The 24733-nt window shown below is 42.8% G+C and overlaps 1 protein-coding gene across 1 annotated transcript in view; it reads left to right on the forward strand.

The window, feature by feature from the left end:
- The window catches only part of ltbp1 (latent transforming growth factor beta binding protein 1), a 294397-nt gene that overhangs the window by 60285 nt on the left and 209379 nt on the right, over positions 1-24733 (forward strand). The window contains exon 4 of the mRNA XM_048601362.1: positions 18379-18539. Within this exon, the coding sequence (XP_048457319.1) occupies positions 18379-18539 (161 nt within the window). The remainder of the gene's footprint in view (positions 1-18378; positions 18540-24733) is intronic.

Consider the following 24733-nt stretch of genomic DNA (forward strand, 5'->3'; position numbering starts at 1 on the left):
TTTGCAATTTGTTGCAAACTCTTTAGAGGAGTAATATTTCTCGTTCCATGTGAAAATGATTATAATTTCCAGGATTATGGAGAAAATGGATGCATGACATAACTGGACAGCTCTTTCAAAGAACCAGGAGAAATCCAAGGTGAAATTACCTCCTTCCCTGCTGCAGCGTTTGAGAGATGGTTGTATCCCAGTGCTGTGGATTTAAGTGTACTATTTAATCTCCAAATAAAGATTCTTAGATCCTCAGGCAATGACCCTTTGGGCTTGATTTCTATGCCGTCTTTAAAATCTCTATTGGATACTTATGACTGTGATTGATTATTCAGACTGACTAATGTCCTATTCACCTTGCCGTTTGCATGTTTCTCATTTCTGGAACAATGCAGTAGACTGTATGTACTAACCATTGCTGACACAATGGCACAAATGAACTCCCTTGTGTGCTTAACACTTCTGCAATTCTGTGTGTGCTTGTGGGAATCTTTCCAAATGCATTCCTGGAAACCCACACTTTGTTGACAGGTGTTGAGGAATCTGCTGTGGGTAAATTGGCACCATCCTGGGTGATTTGCCCTTATTCCAAGACCTGGCATCTTTTGTCATTCATACCTGTGCACAGAAACGAACAAAGCTATTGACTTGGGTTGTATATTTCAATGTACAAAGGTTTGGAGTGCAAGTTGAGTTTAACGAATTGCTCATGTAGCGTTTTGAGATCACCAAAGTGTAGATTGAACTATATCTATGACATTTTTTTCTTGCAAGATGCTTTGTGATGTGAACCATTGTGAGGAAGCTGATCCCAAGCCACTTCTTGTGATCTTAAAGAGATTGGCATGGGATCAGCTTCCTCACAATGATTCATGATTCACTTCGAGAAGGGGTACGTGGATAGGAAGGTTTTTGAGGAATATGGATAAAAGGCTGGCAAACGGGGCCAGATTAATTTAGGATATTTGGTCAGCATGGCCAAGTTGGACTGAAGGGTCTGTCTCCATATTGTACATCTGTGATTCTAAGCAACTGAACCTGGGATTGAGGAAGAGACTCCACGTTGAGTGTAACAGCTCAGATTTATTTCAAGATTCACTGCATATTGTTCAAATGCTAGCACATGAAACCATTGATTTAAAGGGTGGGGAAGAACATTCTCTTTGTGATGATTTATGCTCATGATCCTTAACTGCACCCTGTTCTACATCTTCATTTGCCAAACGTACACATTTTAGGATAGATTTATAAGGAGACCTGATTTGGCTCATTGTGCCTAATGTGACAATCATTTGAATGAGCTATTAGTAAATTGCATGTGTCTGGTCTTTCCCATGGCCCTGTAAATGGTTTACCTTCCTACTAGATATCCAATTCCCTTTAAAAAGTGAGGATTAAAATGCCTATTGCTGCCCTTTCGGACAGCATATTCCACAACATTATAACTCACTGTGTAAGCAACGTTGCCTGACCTTGCCTCTGGTTCTATTGACAATTAACTTAATAATTTTTTTTTAACATTCAGAATAATGTGCTGAAACAGTTTCTAAAACTGCAACTGCAACAGCAAAGCTAGTTTTACCATTCTTAGACGGGTGGAGCTATAATAATTGTGAAATCACAATTTGTTGCTCTGAAAGTGAAGAGAGATGACCAGCCATTACCTACACAACTGATCAATTAGCTCAAAATGCTGCTCAATGTATTAGAGGTTTATGACTATAGACTATGAATCTTTGATGTAATAGTCCTCTGCACCACCTAAAAGTCATATATTTTACATTCAAATCTTCATGAACCCGTCACTTGTATTCCCGAATATGTATTCAGCAAAGTAGACTTTGGGTGGACAAAAAACAGTGTTTTATTTTGTTCAGCGTTTCGTAACACCACTAATCTGAGACAGGACAGAGGGTGACTGAGTAGATCCACCGTCAATTACCACAGGAGACTGTGCTGTTCAAAGTTATAAGGGTGGAAGTTACACAATTAAGTTTTATTCTCTAACTATCCACTACTCTGTGAAAACTGTTGGAGAAATCACCCCTTGCTTCAATTGGCAGATGCCATCTGATTGCTGTCGTTAGTGGACACCACTTTTAAATGGACTGGGTAATTGGATTTTGTTCGCTTTGCTGTTCGCTTGACGTGGAAACATAAAAAATAGGAACAGGAGTATGTCATTCGGCCCTTCAAGCCTGCTTTGACATTCATAATGATCATGGCAAATTATCCAATTCAGGAGCTTGTTCTTGCTTCCACTCCATATCCTTTGATCTCTTTAGCTGCCTGTGCTATATCTAACTCCCTCTTGAAATCATAGAATGTTTTGCCCTCGACTATTTTCTGTGGTTGCAAATTCGACAGGCTCATCACTTTTTGGTGAAGAAATTTGTTCTTATCTCAGTCCTAAATGATTATCACTGAATCCTTAGACTGTGACCCCTGATTCTGGACACCCAAGCATCAGGAGCATCAACCTTATCTAGTCTTGTTTGAATTTTATAGTTTCCTATAACATCACTCGTCATTCTTCCGAACTCCAGTGAATATAACCATTATGTAAGCTAGTTGATTCAACCTCTCCTCAAATGTCAGGCCCTTCCATCCCAGGAATCAATTTGGTAAACCTTCGCTGCGCTTTCTCTGTAGAAAGAACATCCTTAGAACATAGAACAGTACAGGCCCTTCGGCTCATGATGTTGTGCCGAACTTTTACCCTAAACCTAAGGTCTATCTAACCTCCACCTCTACCTTATACTATCATCCATATGCTTATCCAATAGCCACTTAAATGCCCCTAATGAGGCTGACTCCACTACCCTCTCCAGCAATGCATTCCACACCCCTACCACTCTCTGAGTAAAGAACCTACCTCTGACATTTCCCCTATATCTACCTCCACTCACTTTAAAACTATGCCCCCTTGTAATAGCTACCTCCACCCTAGGAAAAAGCCTCTGGCTGTCCACTCTATCTACACCTCTGATCATTTTGTACACCTCTATCAAGTCACCTCTCATCCTTCGTCGTTCTAAAAAGAAAAGCCCTAGCTCTCTCAACCTTTCCTCGTAAGACTTTCCCTCTATTCCAGGCAACATCCTGGTAAATCTCCTCTGCACCTTTTCCAATTCCTCCACATCTTTCCTGTAATGAGGTGACTAGAACTGGATACGATACTCCAGATGTGGCCGAACTAGGCTTTTGTATAGCTGGAGCATAACTTCACGGCTCTTGAACTCAATCCCTCTATTAATGAGAGCTAACACACCATACGCCTTCTTAACAACTCTATCCACCTGGGTGGCAGTTTTCAGGGAACTGTGGACATGAACCCCAAGATCCCTCTGCTCCTCCACACTGCCAAGAATCTTTCCGTTAACCCTGTATTCTGCTTTCAAGTTTGTCCTTCCAAAATGAATCACCTCACACTTTTCAGGGTTAAACTCCATCTGCCACTTCTCAGCCCAGCTCTGCATCCTATCAATGTCCCTTTGTAACCTAGAACAGCCCTCTGCACTATCCACAACTCAACCCACCTTCGTATCGTCCGCGAACTTACTAATCCACCCTTCCACTCCTTCATCCAAATCATTTACAAAAATCACAAATAGAAGAGGACCGAGAACAGATCCTTGTGGTACACCACTCGTAACTGAGCACCATGTTGAATATTTTCCATCCACTACCATCCTTTGTCTTCTAAGGGTCAGCCAATTCTGAATCCAATCTGCCACATTTCCCCCTATCCCATGCCTCCTTACTTTCTGCATGAGCCTACCATGGGAACCTTATCCTTCCTCAGGTAAGGAAACCAAAACTACAAACAGTATTCCAGGTGTGGTCTGCCAAGGCCCTGTATATTTGCAGCACGACATCTCTGCCCCTGCATTCAAATACTCTCACTATGAAAGCCAACTTACCATTTGCCTGCTTCACCGCCTGCTGCACCTGCGTGCTGAACTTCAGAGACAACACCCAGGTCTTGTGATGACATCCAGCTTTCTTAAATTCTAGCAATTTGAATAATAACCTTCTTTCCTGTTTTTGCTGCCAAAGTGCTGCAGGATAGACTTTACTTTGTGTTTGTTTCCTGTCTCACAACCGCTTCCCTACAAACCACCACCACCACCATCACCTAGTTTTCAAATCATTGGCTGACATTGTGTGTGTCTTTATGTGTTTTTCTAACATATATTCATACAAATATATAGTCTGAGTTTTGCATCCCTTTAGAATCTCTTAAAAGAAGCGAGATGGATCAGTGAGTCACTAGTGCTTTATTAATGGATTCTCAGTCCTCTCTTGTTGGGAAAGGAAGGTATCTTTCTCCACCGAGCGTTTAATGATCCAGCATCCTTGAGCAAGCCAACAGCCCCAGCATTGAGGCACTGACCATTCTTGATCGGCTACAATGGGCTGAGCACATCGTCTGCATGACCGACACGAGGCTCCCCAAGCAGGTGCTCTACTCCTAGCTTCGAAATGGCAGGTGTGCCCCAGGTGGACAGAGGAAGTGCTTCAGGGACACCCTCAAGGCCTCACTGGCAAAGTGCGGCATTCCCACTGACCCAAGACTGTCCAAAGTGGCGGAGGGGCATCTGGGAAGACGTCGGGCACCTCGAGACTTGTCATCGGGATAAAACGGAAGCTGGGCAAAAGGGGCGCACTGCCACACCAATGCCCTACCCACCCTTCCCATGACCACCTTCTGCGGTAGCCCCTTGCAGACTCACCCTGAGAATGGAAGAGAATCACCCTTGTCTGTGAGGGACCGCCAATGAATGAATGAATGTTTAATGATCGAGTGCCTTTGAGGTGATTATCATGGAGTCTCATACACTGCACCTTATATCAGGAGAAATCTGCAAGTTGTTTCGTATGGCAAATAATGCTTTGTCATTGGACCAAAAACACAGCTGTGGAGTGAGGACTGAGAAAGTTATCCCTTCAATTCAACCAATGCTGAACCCAACAAATGCTAGCTCTTTCAGGGGCACTCACATTCTATAAACGAATAGAAAACGTACCCAGGATGGAATTTAATCAGTATGGAGGTGGGGGAGGGGGAGAGGTCATTAAATCATTTCAGAGGGTATAGGTTGGAGACCCCACTGCAATGCTGTCATTGAGGTCGGTCTTGGAAGAGGTTATCTTGAGTAAGAATGTAGAGAGATTGCTGAGTCTGGGCTGTTGGTAAGATTACTTTTCAATTTAACAATCAGCTAGCTAGTTACATTTGACTTCTCGAAGGTGATGCTGACCCAGTCAGACTCAAATTCCAAGCAATCAGCCCTCCTTTCTTCTGAACTGTAAATAGTTGCGGTTGCTTGAAATTAAGCATTCTTGCAGTGTCCTGACCAGTACAAGGAAAATCTCAGGCAACATTTCAGCAATAAAGATTTACAAGTTGGAAGAAGGTAATGAGCATATGATTCAAACACATACAAAGTTGGAGATAGTAAGAACTGCCGATGCTGGAGAATCTGAGATAACAAGGTGTGGAGCTGGAGGAACACAGCAGGCCAGGCAGCATCAGAGAAGCAGGAAAGCTGACGTTTTGGGTCGGCACCCTTCTTCAGAAATGGGGGAGGGGAAGGGGGCTCTGAAATAAATAGAGAAGGGGGGGCGGTGATAGCGGGTATATAGTGGAGCGGATAGGTGGAGAGAAGACGGACAGGTCAAGGAGGCGGGGATGAGGGGGGGAGCTGGTCTTGAGATGAGGTGCGGGGGTGGGGGAGATTTTGAAGCTTGTTATGTCCACATTAAGACCATTGGATTGTAGACTTCCAAGGCGGAATATGAGGTGCTGTTGACCAATCATTCTCCGTCACTTCTGCTTCCTGCAATCTGACCCCACCGATTCCCACAGCTACCTAGACTACACCTCCTCTCACCCACCTTCCTGCAAGGATACGATCCCCTTTTCCCAATTCCTTCGCCTCCGCCGCATCTGCTCCCAAGATGAGGCATTCAAGGACCGCAATTTCCCCCCACTCAGTGGCCTAAAATGCCCTCGAACTGTATCTCTCGCGTTTCCCGCACCTCAACCCTCACACCCTCTCCCCGCAATAAAAACAAAGACAGAACTCCCCTCGCCCTGACATATCACCCCATTAACCTCCGGATTCAATGCATCATTCTCCACCACTTCCGCCACCTGCAATCTGATCCCACTGGAAGGATATATTTCCCTCCCCACTCTTATCTACCTTCCGGAGGGATCGCTGTCTCTGCGACTCCCTCATCTGTTCCACACTCCCCTCCAGCCCCCCCCCCCCCGGCACCCTTCCCCCGTAGCGGCAGGAAGTGCTACACCTGCCCCTACACCTCCCCCCTCACCTCTATCCCAGGCCCCAAAAAAAATTCCACATTAAACAGATATTCACCTGCACATATACTAATGTGATCTATTGTATCCGCTGTTCCTGATGTGGCCTCGTCTACATCGGGGAGACCAAGCGGAGACTCTGAGACCGCTTTATGGAGCACCTATGCTCGGTTCGTGACAAACAACAACACCTCCCAGTCGCGAACCGCTTCAACCCCCCCTCCCACTCCCTGGACGACATGTCCATCCTGGGCCTCCTCCAGTGCCACAACGATGCTACCTGGAAACTGGAGGAACAGCACCTCATATTCCGCCCTGGAACCCTACAACCCAATGGTCTCAATGTGGACTTTACTAACTTCAAAATCTTCCCACCCCCGACCTCATCCCAAGACCAGCCCCCTGTCTCATCCCCGCCTCCTTGACCTGTCTGTCTTCTCTCCCACCTATCCACTCCACTATCAACCTACTATCACCGCCCCCCCTCTCCCCCATTACTGAAGAAGGGTCCCGACCCGAAATGTCAGCTTTCCTGCTCATCTGATGCTGCCTGGCCCGCTGTGTTCCTCCAGCTCCACATATACAAAGTTGTATGTTTTAAAGAGAAGAAAATAATGTTCTTGGCAAACATCTCTCTTTCAGCCTGGAGACACAGTACAGGCAGAAGAGAAGTATAATTTTGTTAGGTAGCATTAATGCAGAGCTGGATTTCAGTGACTTTGCATGGCATTTGTACTTTTGAAAAACAAATGCTTAGCAGCATATTTACCACACTAACAACATGTACACCAAACATATGGCTGAATCAAAAAAAAAGTGAAAGGCTTGAACATATTCCTTTGTTTGCAAGAGACAAAAACGGCAAGAAAACTGACAATAAGGATACATGAACACCAGATAGCCACCAAGAGACACGACCAATCCTCACTGGTCTCAATACACAGGGACAAAGAAGGATACGAATTCGACTGGGACAGCACATCCATAATAAATTTGGCACAAGCCAAACAGAGACATGCCAGGGGATTCCTGGAAGCCTGGCATTCCAACCGGAACTCCGTCAACAAACACATTGAACTGGACCCAATACGCAAACCACTGAGAAACAAAACTGGAAGTAATGCCAACCACCCCAGCAAACTGAGCTATATAAATAACAAGCGGGACAGAACACCAATGCTTCACCGGAGGCGCACTGACGATGTTACCTGGCCAGGTGACGAAACGTCTGCAATCAAATACACTGACCCAGTGAGAAAGTCTGAAACCTCAGTAGGTCTTTCTATATAAATGCATCATGCTTCATGAAAGTGCAAATGAGCCATGTTATGAGCTTGATTAATTACTTTAAATTGATCAATCAGGAAAAGAAAACAATGAGACAAAAACTAAAACTTCTTCAAAGAAGATCTGTAACAATGATTCAAATGTGATGGAATGAGATACCTCATTTGTAAATGTTAAGGTTCAGCACCATAGTGGTTGTCTAGGGTCAATTAAGACTTATTATATACTATTAAAAATTTGCACATTTTATCTAGCATATTTAGTGCATTTTGAGTGAGTTATACTCTATAAATTCATACTTTTCATGTGTTTCAGTTTAGTTTCTTGGCAAGGCACTGTGTTAGCACAGCCAGAGAAAGGGCAGGGTCACTTAGACAGCAACTCAGTAATTTCCACATTTTGTATACTCCAGATGCTGTCTGACTCACTGCATAATAGCAGTGAGTGCCGATAGCCTCATTCTTATTCTTAGCACAGAATCTGAGCTAAGATTTGTAATATTTTATAGATATTAGTACATTTCCTTTTTCAGTCTGTTTGGGAATGAATGGCTGTGATCATTAATTATTCTGGTGGCGTCGTAAGTATGTAAGTAGTAGGTATGTTCCATTTCATTATATTCATAATATCACTGTACGGTGACTAGAACAATTGTTCACCAAATCTCCCCTCCATTCCTCTTCTCTCTCCATTTTCTTTCTGTCAGTTACTATTTGAAATGGCAGCAGTAATTTGGTGCTATAGAATTTGGCTCATATTTGACGCTCCTGGACAGAGAAGGAGCAGCGGCTCTCGTGAAGCTGGGAGAGGTTTTATTGACTTCGAACCTTAATTAGAACCGTGAAAGGACATTAGGCCAGGTCCCAGTCAACGAAAGCACGTGCAAATCTTCAATTTAAAACAAAAAAAACAGGTGTCTGGCCAAGTCAATATCCTCCAAGTGCTGTGTCTACAACATGGCTTGAGGCTGTCAAAATGAAATGCTTTCACGAAATCAGTCTCGTGCACCACTGTAAAAATAGGCTCCAAATACTTTCTTAATTATGGCACATTTCTAGGAGGTTAGATTATACTGTGTTTACACATTATTTTTCAGCTCTGACATTGCAGAATGTGTATGGACCGTTAATATCTGGGACCATTTAAGAGTTCTTTCAGAGAATTATATTCTTCCCAGCACTGAATAAAATGCCAGCTCTGAACAGCTATTGACTTAATACCATTTCGACTTCTAGTAAATATTGTCCTTTTAGCCGCACTCATGTTTGGCTTATTTAGTCTAGGTGAAGTGCACCATTCCAAGCTCTTTCAGCTCTTTAACCCAGCTCAGATCCATGTTTACAGTCTTTGTTCTAATTTTAAGGTTTTGGGCAAGCGATTCAGTGCTGGATAAGAGCAAGAATTGTTTTATGCGGTGAGTGTTAATGACCTGGAACTCATTGCCTAGGAAGGTGGAGGAAGCAGAGATGATCAGTTATTTCATAAAAGAGGCTTGATGGTAACAAACTAACCGGGTTACAGCAATGGAGTGGGGGAATGGAACAGACTGGATTGTTCTGCAGAGAGCCAGCATTGCCTCAATGGTCCAAATAGTTTCCTTTGTGTGAAAGACTCTATAAATTCACAAGGTATTCCAGATGGGACACTGTACTGCAATGCATTAAATCCATCACATTCATGTAGAAATAAACTAGATTGAAATCAAACATTCTGAACAGTTTACAAATTGATGATGAATATTCACTCGACTGTTGGTTGTTTAATTTACAGGCATATACTGTTTTCTCCTGTCACCACTGAAATAACTGCACAGAGGCTGGCATCCTGTCACTAAGTCACCCTTTATTTACATAGAGTCATAGAGTCATACAGGACGGAAACAGACGCTTTGGTCCAACCAGTCCATGCCGAACATAATCCCAAATTAAACTAGTCCCATGTGCCTCTCCTGGCCCATATCCCTCCAAACCTTTCCTATTCATATATCCATCCAAATGTCTTTTAAATGTAATTGAACCTGCATTCACCACTTCATCAGGAAGTTCATTCCCCACATGAACCACCCACTGTGTAAAAAGTTTGCCTCACATCTTTTTAAAATCTCTCTCCTCTGACCTTATAAATGTGCCCCCTAGCCTTGAAATTCCCCATCTTAGGGAAGAGTGAACTACCGTCAACTCTGTCTATACCTCTCATTATTTTATAAACTTCTATCAGGTCATCTCTCAACCTCCTATGCTCCAGTGGAAAAAGTTCCAGCCTATCCAGCCTCTTGTTTTAACTCAAACCTTTCATACCCAGCCTGGTAAATCTCTTCTGAACCCTCTCCAGCTATAATATCCTTCCTATAACTGGGTGACCAGAACTGGGCACAGTATTCCAGAAGAGGCCTCACCAATGTCCTGTACAACCTAAACATGACTTCCCAACTCCTATACTCAAAGGACTGAGCAATGAAGGCAAGTGTGCCAAATGCCTTTTTAACCACTCTGTCTATATGTGACGCAAACTTTAAAGAATTATGTACCTGTACCCCTGGGTCCCCCTGTTCCACAACACTACCTAAGACCCTACCATTAATTGTATAAGTCCTACCCTTGTTTGTTGTACCAAAATGCAATACCTCACATTTATCCAGATTGAACTCCATCTACCATTTTTCAGCCCATTGATCCATTTGATTAAGATCCCTTTGTAATCTTAGAAAACCTTCTTCACTGTCTGCTATACCACCAATTTTGGTGTCATCTGTAAACTTATAACTATGCCTTCTATATTCTCATCCAAATCATTTATATAAATGACCCAGAACCAATCTCTGTGGAACACTGCTGGTCACAGGCCTCCAGTCCGAAAAGCAACCCTCCACTATCACTCTCTGTCTCCTGCCATTAAGCCAATTCTGTATCCAGTTGGCAAGCTCACCCTGAATCTCATGTGGACTAACTTTACTAATTAGCCTACCATGCAGAACCTTATCAAAGGCTTTACATGTGCACAGTACAGTGGCTGTGGACAGCTAGCTCGGAGTCAATCCCTGAAGTGAGGAGTTTCTGAATCTCCTGGGTTTTTTTCTCCCTCTTCACTACCGCCTGTCATGCTTATGTTTCTCCCCACAGCACTTGTGTTGTACATACACAGAAAATAGAAGCGTACAGCACAGTACAAGCTCTTCGGCCCACGATGTTGTGCCGACCTATTATCCTACTCTCAGGTCAAACTACCCTGCATACCCTATATTTTACTACCATCCATGTGCCTATCCAAGAGCCGCTTAAATGTCCCTCGTGTATCTGACTCCGCTACCACTGCCGGCAGCGCATTCCATGCACCCACCTCTCTCTGTGTAAAGAACCTACCTCTGGCATCTCCACTATACCTTCCTCCAATCACCTTAAAATTATTCCCCCTCCTAATAGTCAGTTCTACATGTTGTGTGTGTGTAAGTGCAGTGACTCAGTGAAGATACCATTGGGCGAAAACTTTATTCAATATTTCCATCACCAAGGAAACACCCATGTGGCCATTGAACCAGCAACAAGCAAAGCCCAATTAGGGCCATGCTTTGAGTGTAGGTTGTCTCCAGATCAGCTATTGTTCCTTGGTCTGAATTGGCCCCTAACACACTGGAGCGGAATGTGGTTAAAGAAACGAGCTCCTGGTGTTCAAAGTAACTGTGTGCAAAACGCTTCTGGTCACATTATGCGGGAACAACCCAGCCTCTGGCTGGGATATGTCACCATTTATTGATCCCACAGGCAGAAAGGTCCCAGGGAAAGACGAAATGGCAACAGCCCAACCACAGCAAACAGCCCCAAGTTGCTTCCTTCTGAGAAGAGAAAGAGATTTTGCGTGGGAGTCGATGTGCCATTGAGGATATAAGAAAAATGAGAAGAGTAAGTGAACAGATCCTGCCTGTGATGGAGGGGAGGTTGTCATCTGACAGTGAAAGTCATGGACAAAGGGATTAATTAGTCATCTCTAATACATGTTAGCAGCTTGTGGCCTGGCTATGGGGGAACAATTAGCTCAGTAATGTACAAACGAGGTTGGCTAATCTGTCAATGTGGCTCCAGGTTTTTTTTTCCCCAACGTTCTGCAAATATAATGCTTCCTCCTGTTTTAGTCACTGTGAGTGGCTAACTGATTAAGTAATTTTGGACAAGGCAGAATTATATTACTTGTGTAAAATGTGCGGGGGAGTTAACAGACTTGATGATCAGCTGCCCTTCCTCATTTAATCTTTGAAAGCTGCAGGTTGGAGGCAGCACTGGAGTATTCCTTCTGTGTAAAATGTTCCCCTGTGGTGACCTCATTGGTTCCGCTGCAGTGATGAATGGGAAATTGGAATTCCCTGAGGAGACTGTGGGCAGCGATCCCCATTCATGTTGTCACTGTGAGGAGGAGAACATCATGATGTCAGCTTGTTCACTTCAAAGCCTACACCAGTCTTTTCTCCCCAGCTCCGTCCTCAGATCATTTTCTCTCGCCCTGCCTTTTCAGTCTCTGTGACTGAAAGTGCCTGCGTCCGTTTCTCAAAATAACTCTCTTCGTTTCTGCTTAGTCTAGGGCCGCCAACTGTGATTAAGCCTATTCCTGGAGCTCTCATCACATGACTCGCCCTGCGCTCCAGCCATAAATCCACCAACACATCCATCCTAGTGACGTCAATTGGAAAGCGAAAAGACCCATTACCCAATTGGATGATGCTTGACTGCCAGCCAAACAGACACTTTCTTTTCACCTTATTCCAACATTTTTAGATATTATCTAATGTTCAAAGAAATTGCCAAAAACAGTCTTTTTTAAATATCTCTTGTCTTCAGGGTGGTGTCCTAGAGATTGTTTCCCAATCCCTCGAGTCTCCAGGCCAATTCTGGAGGTTTGTCAACCCTAGTTCTATCATTTGCTTTATCTCTTCCTTCTCCTTCACTGCTGAATACCATTTCTCAAATAAAAATCATTGCCTTCTGGTTCCAGGTCTTCATTTAGACTGGAGAACTTTCTGAAGAAGGGTCATTGGACTTGAAACGTTAACTCTGCTTTCTCTCTGCAGATGCTGCCGGACCTGTCGGGTTTTACTGGCAATTCTTATTTTTGTCTCTGATTCCCAGCATTTGCAGTTCTTTGTGTTTTTTTTCTTGGCTTGATTAGATAATATCTAAAAATATTGAAATAAGTTGAAAAAAAAAATGTCTGTTTGGCTGGCAGTCAAGCATCATCCAACTGGGTAATGGGTCTTTTGCCAGTAGTTGGAGGAAGGGAAGGTAATTCTGATTGTTACCTCAGGGTGCCACTACAAGGGAGTGCTGCCCTGCTGAGAGATACCATCCTTTGCAAGAGAAATGAAGCCAAGGTTCCATCTGCCTCCTCAACTGGATGCAAATGATCCCCGGCACTGTTTCGAAGAAGAGCAGAGGTTTTATCCTTGGTGTCCTGGCCAATATTTATCCCTCAGTCAACACCACAAAAAACAGATCTATCTGCTCATTGACACATTCAGGTTTATGGGAGCTTTATGTGCAGTAATTATTTGCCATGTTTTCTAATACAGTGACTCAACTTCAAATACATTTCTTCATTGACCAAAGAAGGAAGGGACTATATAAATGCAAGCCTTTATTTCTTTGATATTTTGATTTCAATGTTTGACTCTTAGCTTTCCTTCTGCGATGGTTGTTCTAGGGTGAGCATCTTTCATCATTGTTGCTATTTGTTTGTGTCAATGCACACAATAATGCATGCATTTACCTCAAGCACAAGACACACTATAATACACGTATGAAAAAGTAATCAGATCATTTCATGTTTTCACTAGTTATAAACATTGCATGCTTCAAATGTTTCGCATGTAAGTAGGGAAGTATAACTTATGCAAGATTTCATGATTTAAAACTTTTCCTTTAACAAATAAATTAAAATCAACACAGACCAAACACACTTATTTGGCAAATAATGCAACACACTATAGGTACTTCTTCAGTAACACAACTGAAAATACTTCATGATTTGTGTGTTAGAATTAGAATTAGGTTTATTGTCATGTGTACTCAAGTACAGGAGTACAGGAGTTTACAATGTCATCCCTCACTGTGCCATCTTAGGTACAAAACACCTAGGCACAAATCTTAGATACAAAATATGTAGCTATGATAATTTTGTTCCAAACTCCTCATAGTTTTCAAGCTGTCTCCCTTTGCCCTGCTACTCCAGTTCTAACGTCCAGCACCGTTGAAAACTGCTCCACTCAGTCTTCTGAGTATCTTGGAACTGACTTCCAGCACCAAGCCTCTCTCTAGTGACTCTTTGAACCTTAGATCTTCACAAACAGAAAACCACTTCTCCTCTGCATCCTGCTTGGTGGCTGCTCCAGTACGCTTTTCCACTGCTTTTCACAATGACAGGTACTTCCCTCTTCCTTTCTGGGATCCTGTGTCCAGGAGTTCTGTGTCCAGAAAATCTAGCTGCCCATCTCTTGTGTCAAGATGAACAGATCTGGTGGAACCTATTCAAAGTAGAAGCCGCATTTATTACAGGTCATACCTGAAAATCTTCTTAATGTGTTATATCAATACTGGTAGCAAACAGCTTAGGTATAAAGGGAATGATCTACAATTTGTATACCTGGACAGGGCTAGTTATGATAGTTTATGAATGAATTACAGTCAGGAATGTAAATGAGAATACAAATCACACTCCGCAGATCCTTATATTTTGTTGATTATCACACAAGACAAGTAGTAAAAATGGTGGAAGTCAGGTGGAGGTTTTTATTTAACATTAATATGGGCTTAACTGCTAATGCACAATAGTACTTTGTGTCACATTTGGTCTCTCTATAATGGTGTTGTTTCTCTCTGGGGTACAGAGCATGACCCATGGATCATGGATCATTGGCCCCAGTTTTAACTGAGTGCCAATCTTCAAGCAGGTGACTTTTGATATCATTCACTTTGCGGAAAGTAGGCCATGCACAGGCGATTTTAGCCTCAAACCTGGATTTTCTCCCGGGCTTCGTAACGTGACGTGAGAGCTAAGTGGGTGTCCCAGCACTGTACGTTCCAGAACCGAGTGTGCGGGGGAAGTCTTTCCCGAGGTGGCCCCTCTCCAGGATATCAGGTGACCTCTACCATCTTGAGAATCGACAATACAGAGAGACAACCTCTGGAGAGTCGGAATGTGAACAAAGTACAATTTGGCCATAGCTGCCAGGTCATCTCTGCACTGGGATGGGGAGGGGGGTGTGGTGTGGGGAAAGCTGGGGCGGATATCCAGCCTCTGACCAGAGAAAATGAAGCTGACAACTCAGTTAATGCCGTGCTGGACTACTTTGATGGAAGTGGCTCAGTCCCCGCTGACGGGAGGCCACCAGCTTTCTGTGGAGGGTGGGCAGTGAATATCGAGAGCCAGCATAGGCAGCACCCTCATCACAGCGAGAAAAGGAGAGACAACTGGAGGTGAAACATGAGGGCTGGCCTGCCTCAGGCAAGGCCTGGGTTTGAGAAGTCAGGGCCTTCTCGGTGACCTCAGACAGGAATTGAGCCCATGCTGTTGGCATCACAAACCAGTGACCCAGCTAACTGAGCTAACCCTCCCAAATGGGGCTGTGGGATGGGCACATCTTTTTGAGAGAGCAGACTCCCTCAGTCCTGTACCTGCATGCCAAACTCGATTCTTCATGCTTCCATTGTGGGGTGACATTTGAAGCCCAAACCCTACGACACAGAGACGATGGTGCTGCCAACTGTGCCACAGCTGATGCACTTGTGGGGAACCCAGGTGGCCACCAAACAGTACTCTCGAGATCAAACATGCGCCTCTGCCTCTGTGACAAAGATCAACCTCCAAAGTCTATACGCCAAATCGGTAAGTCTGGGAAGTTTGTCGCTAAACTGCCTCATGGAGCTACCTGGTGAGTGGGCAGAGTTGGAGGATGTAGTGGCAAGTTATTTTAACTGAGCCTGTAATGGCGCCTGATCCTATCTGACATTGCATTAGTTTACCCTCTTGAAAGTCCCAGTGACATGATCTGCTGGAACGGATCCTGCTGGTTCTGGTGGGTTTCGATGTAGTTTCTGAGGCAGTAATCCAGGGCAATTTGAACGGCCTAAATGCATTGTCACTGTCACTTTCTTTATGCTGTTTCTCCATGCCCTTACAACCTACCTCTGATTGTAACTCTTCCAAACTGCTGCTGTGTCTGAAACTCACTAGATCCTCCACTGTTTAAAGTGTGGATCAGCTTGTGATTGGTAGGGAGCCATTATGATCAAGTGAGAATGGGTAAGATGGTTTCTCCCTTTTCCCACTCTTTACTTGATTGCATTTTTTTGTTTTAGAAAAAGAGGTTATGCTTGCCAATTCAATGATGGTTTAAACAGTTTCAATGCTGTGACTGTAAAAGATACACCAACAGGACTTGTTCAGTTATTTAACAAAAGAGTAATAGTATCTATTGTACTTAACCAGTCCAATTAAAATGATAAAAAAGTCATATTTCACATACACACACACACACACACACACACACACACACACACACGTACACGCACACAGGCACACACATATGTATACACACACAGGCACACACACACACACATGCACACACATGTACACGCATGCAGGCACACACACATACACGCACACACACACATGCGTGTGCACATACACATGCACACATACATACACACATGCATGCACACACGCACACACATACATACACACATACATGCATATACACACGCGTGCACACACACATACACACACACACACACACATATGCATGCACACAATGCACACACACAGATTACAGAGTGAGAGGTTGGATTGAGCAATGTAGATGTAAATTCCAGTAACATTAAAGGGGTTTATGGTTCCTGAAGGTTGGTGGTTTGGCTGGCTTCAGGCTGAACTTGGTTTTGGCGCTGAGGTGGTGAAGATGTTGACAGTAGATTCATCACATCTTCCTGAGACAGCAGCTGCTAGGTTGATTCTTTGCTCTCTGCCCATAGCACATGCCTAATCAAATAGCAGACAGGGCTCAAACCCTGCACCTTGTGTGGAGAAAGGGAGAGAGAGAATCCACTTAGGATCTTGCTTTTTCAGCATTTCATTTGCATGTCCCCTAACTCCTGCAGAAGAGCAGTTGCTTAAGCACATGAAGTGTCACAAGCCAGTCTCTCTCTCTCTCTCTCTTTCCGATTGCCCAGTCACCCAAGTGTGGTCATGTGTGGTGGATTCTAATTGCCTAGGTCATGTGTTTAGATTACATACAGGCCCATTCCTGTCATAGTCAGGGTCATATTATCCTAGTGATGAGGTATAATGTTTTATATACAGTTGATTGTCTCGATGCTTTGCTCATGGGTGATAAGAGATGGCCCCAGTCACCATTTTGCAAAGTAGATGTTCTTGATGCAGCTTTGTAAACTGATTACCTCCATCTCAATGACCTCGGAATATAGGAGATGCAGTGATGCAAATGTTCAGCCACCTTTGAGACTGATTTAACGTAATTGGAATGTGACTTTAGCTTTTTGTAAAGCTTTAATTGGGGGTTTCCAGCAATAAGTTCAAAGAAAGTCTTTTTAATGTAAAGTATGCTTTCACAACAGTAGCACGCACACACATCTGAACACCACTCCAGCAACCTGAATGCATCCATCTAGTCAATACTGAGGGAGTTCTGTTGGAGATGCCTGTTTTTTGATGTTAAACTGCGTCATTGTCTGGCCTGCTAAGAACAGTGTAAAGAAATCACACAATGCTATTTCATAGAAGTGCAGGAGGTTTATTCCTTGGCTAATGTTTTCTGTCAGTGATCATCACTAAAACCTTATCTCACATTGTCATTTATGGAATTGAACTGGGTGCACATTGGCTGCTTCATTTCTGACATTTCAACTGTGGGCGGCAATCTAAATGTACTTCATTGGGACGTATAAAGGTTGTGAAAGGTGCTATATAAATGAATGTCATTTTTAAAAAAAAAATGTAACAATGGAAAATGCAATTGCCACAGCAATAAGTGTAAATTTTATTCTGGCTCCTTTCTCAGCAACAAGGTGTAGACTGTGGTTTCTCTGAGGTGAGTGGGGCTGATTCCATTCATCCTCCATAACTTTGTTGTAAATTCATGGATTGTGTATGGATTGTGTTCCCCAGCTGTTTGTGTTCCCCAGCTGTTTGTGTTCCCCAGCTGTTTGTGTTCCCCAGCTGTTTGTGCTCCCCAGCTGTTTGTGTTCCCCAGCTGTTTGTGTTCCCCAGCTGTTGAAGTTGTGCCGGTGAATCGAGTGCCCTTTGAGGACGTTCCCAAGTGGTTGTTTCAAATTTGAGTACACAGTTACCTCAGGGATCAGCCATTCTGCAGTACCCCAATCAAATACCTAGTATCCCAATTAAATAACAATCGGTTTTGTGGAACACAACAGCAGCATAATATGACTTGAGCTGCAGTGCATTGCCTGAGAGGGTGGTGAAGGCTTTCAAAAGGCATTTGGGTAATGATTTGTACTGAGAGTACGTTGAGGGTAACAGGACAGTGTGTGGGGGAAGTGGAAATTGCAGATTTGCTCTTACAGAGCTGGCACAGATATGATGAACAGAGTGTACCTCTGCACTGTAAACATTTTATGATTCAATAGTGTATAAATTGATTCTATCTTTAGAAGCTCTTTTACTTGTTACTTGTTTAAATGCTGTTGTATTTCACAATGACTGTGCTGTAGGTATTTTTCTATTTAACTATTCCAATTGTTTTTCTCTGTCAGCATGGTGCCTCTTCCGTCTCAACCACTGATGATGCTTGTCCAACGTGGCCAATCTCAACAGTTCACATTTAAACCCAAATATTACAGCCAGAAGTTTTATCCTGGAGGACAGGCTGCAGAAAGTTCGCTGCCTCAAACTTCGTCTGGGAACCCGTTCCAAGGTTAGTTTCACTGCTCTGTCTCTCCGAAATTCCAAAGGTGGACCTTTTAGAATAATACAAACAGATGCAAAAGTGACCTGGATTGTACTCCAATAGGGACCTCTTCATTTGCAAGGTTTAATGCATTATAACGCACAAGGATGTTACTGGCAATTTGTTGGCGATTGATCATCTTGTAATATACGTGTAGTAAGGACATTGCCATCATTGATCTTTATGTATGAATATTATTGTGTACATTGGTATGTGGCATCAGTGACAACAGTGGTTGAGGAGAAAGATCTCCTTCTGAATGAAATTATATTGTATGTACAATCGAACGTGATGGATATCTCAGAGTGATTTCACACTTATCATCCCTGGGTTCAAAGGCTAGATACAAACACCCACTTCTTTATTTGTGATGTCCTGTTAATCCTTTTGCCATTTCAGGAGCACAATCCCGACCTGATAATGCAGCAGTCCATTGGGTTGCCACTAGAAAGTCTGAGCTTAAGGCTTCTGTGTGAATTGAACTCAGAACCTTCTGAGTTCAGGATGAGGTGAATCACCAGCTGACACCTTAGACACTACAAGTTGGTTGGGAATGCTTCAAGCGAGCTCTCTTTTAGTGCCCCAGAATGAGTTCTAATGTATTGATAAAGCAGAACCAAAGGTACTGGTTTAACTCTTGTACTGATGTTGCTTTATTAGAATTCTTTGTGGGAATCAGATGGATATGAGTTAGGGGCAGGAGTAGGTTATTTGGCTCCTTGAGTATGTTCTGCTATTTGATAAGAGTGTGGCTAATCCGATTGTGGCCTCTTCTTTCCTATCTACCCATACCTCTTGACTCCCTCATCCATCAAGAATCTATCTAATTCAGCCCTAATAACATTCAATCACCCCGCCTCCACTGCTATCTGGGGAAGAGATTTCTGGATTAATAACCCGCTGACAGAATTCTACTCGTCTTTGTTTGGAATGGGAGACCCCTTGTTTCTAAATGGTGTCCCCTACTTTGAGTCTCTTCCACAAGGGGAAATGTCCTTTCAGCATCCACCCTGTCAGGCCCCCTCAGAAGAACACCACTCGTTCTTCTAAACTTCAATGGATACAGGCTCAATTTGTCTAACCTTTCCTCATAAGATAACCCCTTCATCCCAGGAGTCAGTCAAGAGAATCTTCTCTGCATTCCTTCAAATGCAAATACCTCATTTAATAAATAAGGAGACCAAAACTGTGCACGATATTCCAGACATGATCTCACCAATGCATTGTCCTGTAAGAGACTGATCTATACAGAGGGGAGGGAACAGTAGCAAAGTTTCTCCACTTTTGTATTTCATTCCCTTTTCAATAAATGTCATCTTCTTTCTTAATAGTTTGCTGTATCTGTATCATATTTTGTGATTCATGTACCATGGTACACATATTCCCTCTGTATCGCAGTCTCTCTCCATTTAAATTATATTCTGCTCTTCTATTCTTCTTGCCAAAGTGAACAAGCCCAGATTTTCCCCATTATACTGCCAAATCTTTGCCTATTCACTTAACTTTACACGTACATGCCCCTTTGCAGACTTCTAATGTCCCTGTCACAAATTATTCTCAGATATCTTTGTATTGTCAGCAAATTTAGCAACCACACATTGAGTCTGTTCATCCAAGTCATTTAGTGTATGTACCTATAGATAGAGTTGTTGAGTCCCTATTTCTTGTTACCTAACCAATCCTCAAATGCTAGTAATGCTGGACTGGGCAACCCTTGTTCTAAAGATGTTATTGTAACTAGATGACCAAATCTATAAGTTACCCTGCCTGACTCTGTAGAGACGGATGTAAACTCCAGTCTATCTATGGACATGACCAAGATAGGGAACTTGTCATTTTTAGAAATTGGCTGTTTCTGTTCTCACTCTGCTATGTTGTACTGTTGCATGATTCAATTATATTGGTTCACAGATAATTTGATCATTATCTCATTACCTTCAAAGTTCTAGATGAATGTTTATAGATTCCCTCTTGTAAATGAAAAGGAAGCTCACCCTTTTCCTAAAAAGATCGCTGCTTCATTTAGCAGAACCACTAAGGGAACTATGTGTGCCACTGTGGTATTGTGAAATCTGACACCATTTCTGATGATCAGGCTAGAAATACTGAAGATTTTGTTCTTTACCTGAGACCTTCCAGATGACATTGCAACAGCAAAGTCAAGGCTTCTGGAGCTTCGTCACACAGAAATTTGCTTCAAATTTAAAGAAAATGCTTCCAAATTATGTGTTGGGTACTACAATTAGCTAGAGTCAAACTTTGGAGCCAGGGAGGTAAGCGTTAGTCTGAGTTAGTGCTTTGCATTTGGGTCCAGTGATCACTGGAGACTAATAGGTCCACAAGACATAGGAGCAGAAAGAGGCCATTCAGCCCATCAAGTCTCTCCACCATACAGTGAGATTGAGGTTGATCAGATAATTCTCAACTGCATTTTCCTGTCTTTTCCCTGGAATCCTTAAAACCCTTCCTGATTAAAACTCTGCCTACTTCAGCCTCGAATATACTTAATGGTCCGGCCTTGACAGCTGTCTGTGCGAAGAATTCACAACCCTCTCAGAGAAGAAATTCTTCCTCACCTCAGTCTTAAAAGTATGACACCTCATTCTGAGATTTTGCCCTCTGGCCCTAGATACTCTCACATGGGGAAACAACTTTTCCTCATCCACACTGTCAAAGTCCTCAAAGAATTTTGCATATTCATATACGCACATCTGGAGAATGTAATTGCAAGTTTCCCCAACTCTCTGTTTCAAAAGGGTTTAGTCACTCTCACTTTTTAGGCTCAACCATGAGGATGGCCCAATTATTTAAGACCGTTAACATGGCCAGTCTAGTTGGTAAGGGGAGGCTTCGTTGGATGCGATGTAGTAAACACAAACTGAATCACAGTGCCAAAAATGAACTTTTTTTTGTGTCTTTTGGCAGTCGATCGAAATGCTCAATCAATATTCTTTCTTTAAATGTTTGGGTCCATTAGGCATCCCTTTTGATGATCTTACTCCATGCTTATAGAGCAACTTTCTTCTTCACTGGATTTGTCAGTTTGCTGGATAGCTGGTTTGTGAAGCACAGTGATGCCAACAGCACGGGTTCAATTCCCACACTGGCTGAGGTTACCATGAAGGACTGTCCTTCTCAACCTCTCCCCTCGTTGGAGGCGTGGTGAACCTCACGTTAAACCACCGCCAGTCATTTCTCACTCTCTCTGTCTCTCTCTCTCTGTAATGAGAGAGCAGCCCGGTGGTCTGGTAGGACTATGACGACTTTACCTTTACCTTCCATTTAAAAAGGACACTTGGAAATGCTTAGCACAATCAAACAATGTCAATGTGGTTTTGTTCAAGGGAGATTATGCTTGACAAATTTGCAAGAGCTCCTCAAGGATATAAGAAGCAGAGTTGATAAAAGGGCACCAGTAGATGTAATGTGTTTGGATTTCCAGAAGGTATTTGATAAAATGCCACATTGAAGGTTATTGCACAAGAAGATATATCCAATTATGCTGTGGAGGTGCCGGTGTTGGACTGGGGTGGACAAAGTCAGAAGTCACACAACACTAGGTTACAGCCCAAAAGGTTTATTTGAAATCACGTCATTGGACTATAACCTGGTGTCGTGCGACTTCTGACTGTATCCAAATATGCTGGTGATACAAAAATAGATGGGAGGGCATCTTGTGATGAGGACATGAGGAATCTACAAGGAGTGATAGATTAAGTGAGTGGGCAAGAGCCTGGCAGATGGGAAATTGTGTAGTTATGTACTTTGTGAGGAGAAATCAAATGGAAAGCTATTATTTAAACAGCAAAAAACTCCAAAAAGTGCAGTGCAGAGGAATCTGGGTGTTCTTGTAAATGACTCACAAAACGTGTAATTAAGAAGGCAATGGGATTTTAGCCTTTATTGCTAAGGGTTTGGAGATTAAAAATAGGAAGTCTTGTTATAACTGTATAGTGTGTTGTTGAGACTGTAACTGTATTGGTCCCCATTTTTAAGTACATACTAGTAATGGAAGTAGTTCAAAAAAGATTTGCAAGGCAACTTCCTAGGATGAAGGGGTTTACTTTGTCAAAAATGGTTAAACAGTAGTTTAACATAGTTTAGAACTATGAGGGTTGATCTTATGGAAGCATACAAGATTCTGAGGGTGCTTAATAGAGTAGATGTTGAGAAAATGTTTCAATTTGTGGGAGAATCTCAAACAAGGGGACATAATTACAGAATAAGGGGGCATTCACTTAAAACTGAGATGTGAAGGAGTTTTTTCCTCCTAGAGAGTAGTGCATTTTCAAGGAACAGCAGGGGAGTTCTTGACAATATTTATCCTTCAGCCAGTCTTTGCTGAAAAAGATGTAATCCCATCAGCCTTACTACAGGTTGTAGGAATTTGCTGTGTGCTAATTAGTTGCTGTGTTCCAACAGAAACTCCTCTTGAAAAGTAATTCATTGGTTGGAAAATGCTTTGGGATGTCCTGAGAATGTGAAACAGACAAATCTTTCTTTCAGCCCACAATGTGTGTTACGAAAGAAACTGATAGCTAATAGAGAGTAGGTGTGAGTTTGAAATTTAATCTTCAGGTTTAGATGAAACTGATAACGCTGTCAGATTTTGCTTGTGTGGTTTATGATGTAATCCAAATCCTGAACGTAAATTGCAGCCTTATTTACTGAATCCCAATCATTCGTGGCCCTATACTTACATCTCTTTTCAACATCACAAGACAAAATATTCTCTAATGACCGTCACTACAAATCAGTGAGATAATGTATGTTGTCAGCTATTGCCAACTAAAACAGATCTTAATAGTGGAGCGTAGAACTCGCACTCAAATGTAACATTATATATTTGTTTTTAAAAAGTGACAGTTGGCAAAGTGTAAGGTATGGAGTTGAAATCTAATCATGGGTTCGGCTATTAGAATGTGCTTAGTCTTCAATTTAGTTGCTTATGACTTCATCTGATTCTTTTCATTCTATTGCAGCTTTATAATTCACTTCCAGCCGTGCAAAACATTCTAGTTAACTCTTCAGTTCATGGAGGGTTTCGGGTAGACATTTGGTTGAGGAGTTTCAACCAAGGCCACTTGCATATGGAGCCTTACCCATCATTATCTCAGAAATAATACTTCCTTCAGTTTTATATGATGAAATGAATAAAATTGTCATCTGCTATTGGTATATTATGAAGCCAGGACTTGGAGCAGAATTGAGGAATTCAATACATTTGTTGACGGACCATCCACACAGGGAACCCCTTTTAGCTTATTAAGCCCACTTTGTCCAACGTGCTTCACAGATCAGGCAGAGAGAGAGAGAGAAAGAGAGAGAGAGAGGGGAACTATTTTGTTTTTATATTCTCTCATGGAATGTGGGCATTATTGCCTGGCCAGCATTTATTGTCCATCCCTACTTGCCCTTAAGAAAGTGGTGGTGAGTTGCCTTTTCAATCCACTGCAGCCCACATGCTGCTGGTAGACCCACAGTGCTATTAGGGGGGGAATTCCAGGATTTTGACCCAGCGACAGTGAAGGAACAGCGATATGCTTCCAAGGCAGGATGGTGAGCGGCTCCGAGGGGTACTTGCAGGTGGTGGTGTTCCCATGTATCTGCTGTCCTAGATGGAAGTGGCCGTGGGTTTGGAAGGTGCAATCTAAGGATCTTTGGCGAATTTCTCCAGTGCACCTTGTGGATGGTACACATTGCTGCGACTGAGCGTTGGTGGTGGAGAGCATAGGATGTCTGTGGGTGTGGTGTCCATCAAACAGGCTGTTTTGTTCTGGTTAGTATCAAGTTTCTTGAGTATTTTTGGAGCTGCACCCATCCAGGCAAGTGGGGAGTGTTCCGTCACACTCCTGACTTGTGCCTTGTAGATGGCGGAGAGTCTTTGGGGAATCAGGAGGTGAGTTAATTGTTGCAGAATTCCTAACCTCTGACCTGCTGTTGTAGCTGCTGTATTTATATGGTGAGTTGAGTTGAATTTCTGGTCAATGGTCGATAATGGAGGATTCAGTGATGGTGAAGCCATTGAATGTCAAGGTGTGATAGTTAGATTGTCTCTAATTGAAAATGGTCATTGCAAAGAATTTGTGTGGCACAAATGTTACTTACCACTTATTAACTTGTTACCACTTAACTCTGTAATGCAAATGGTAATCTGTGCT

This window comes from Rhincodon typus, chromosome 9, assembly GCF_021869965.1.
Source record: "Rhincodon typus isolate 14 chromosome 9, sRhiTyp1.1, whole genome shotgun sequence".
NCBI lineage: Eukaryota > Metazoa > Chordata > Chondrichthyes > Orectolobiformes > Rhincodontidae > Rhincodon > Rhincodon typus.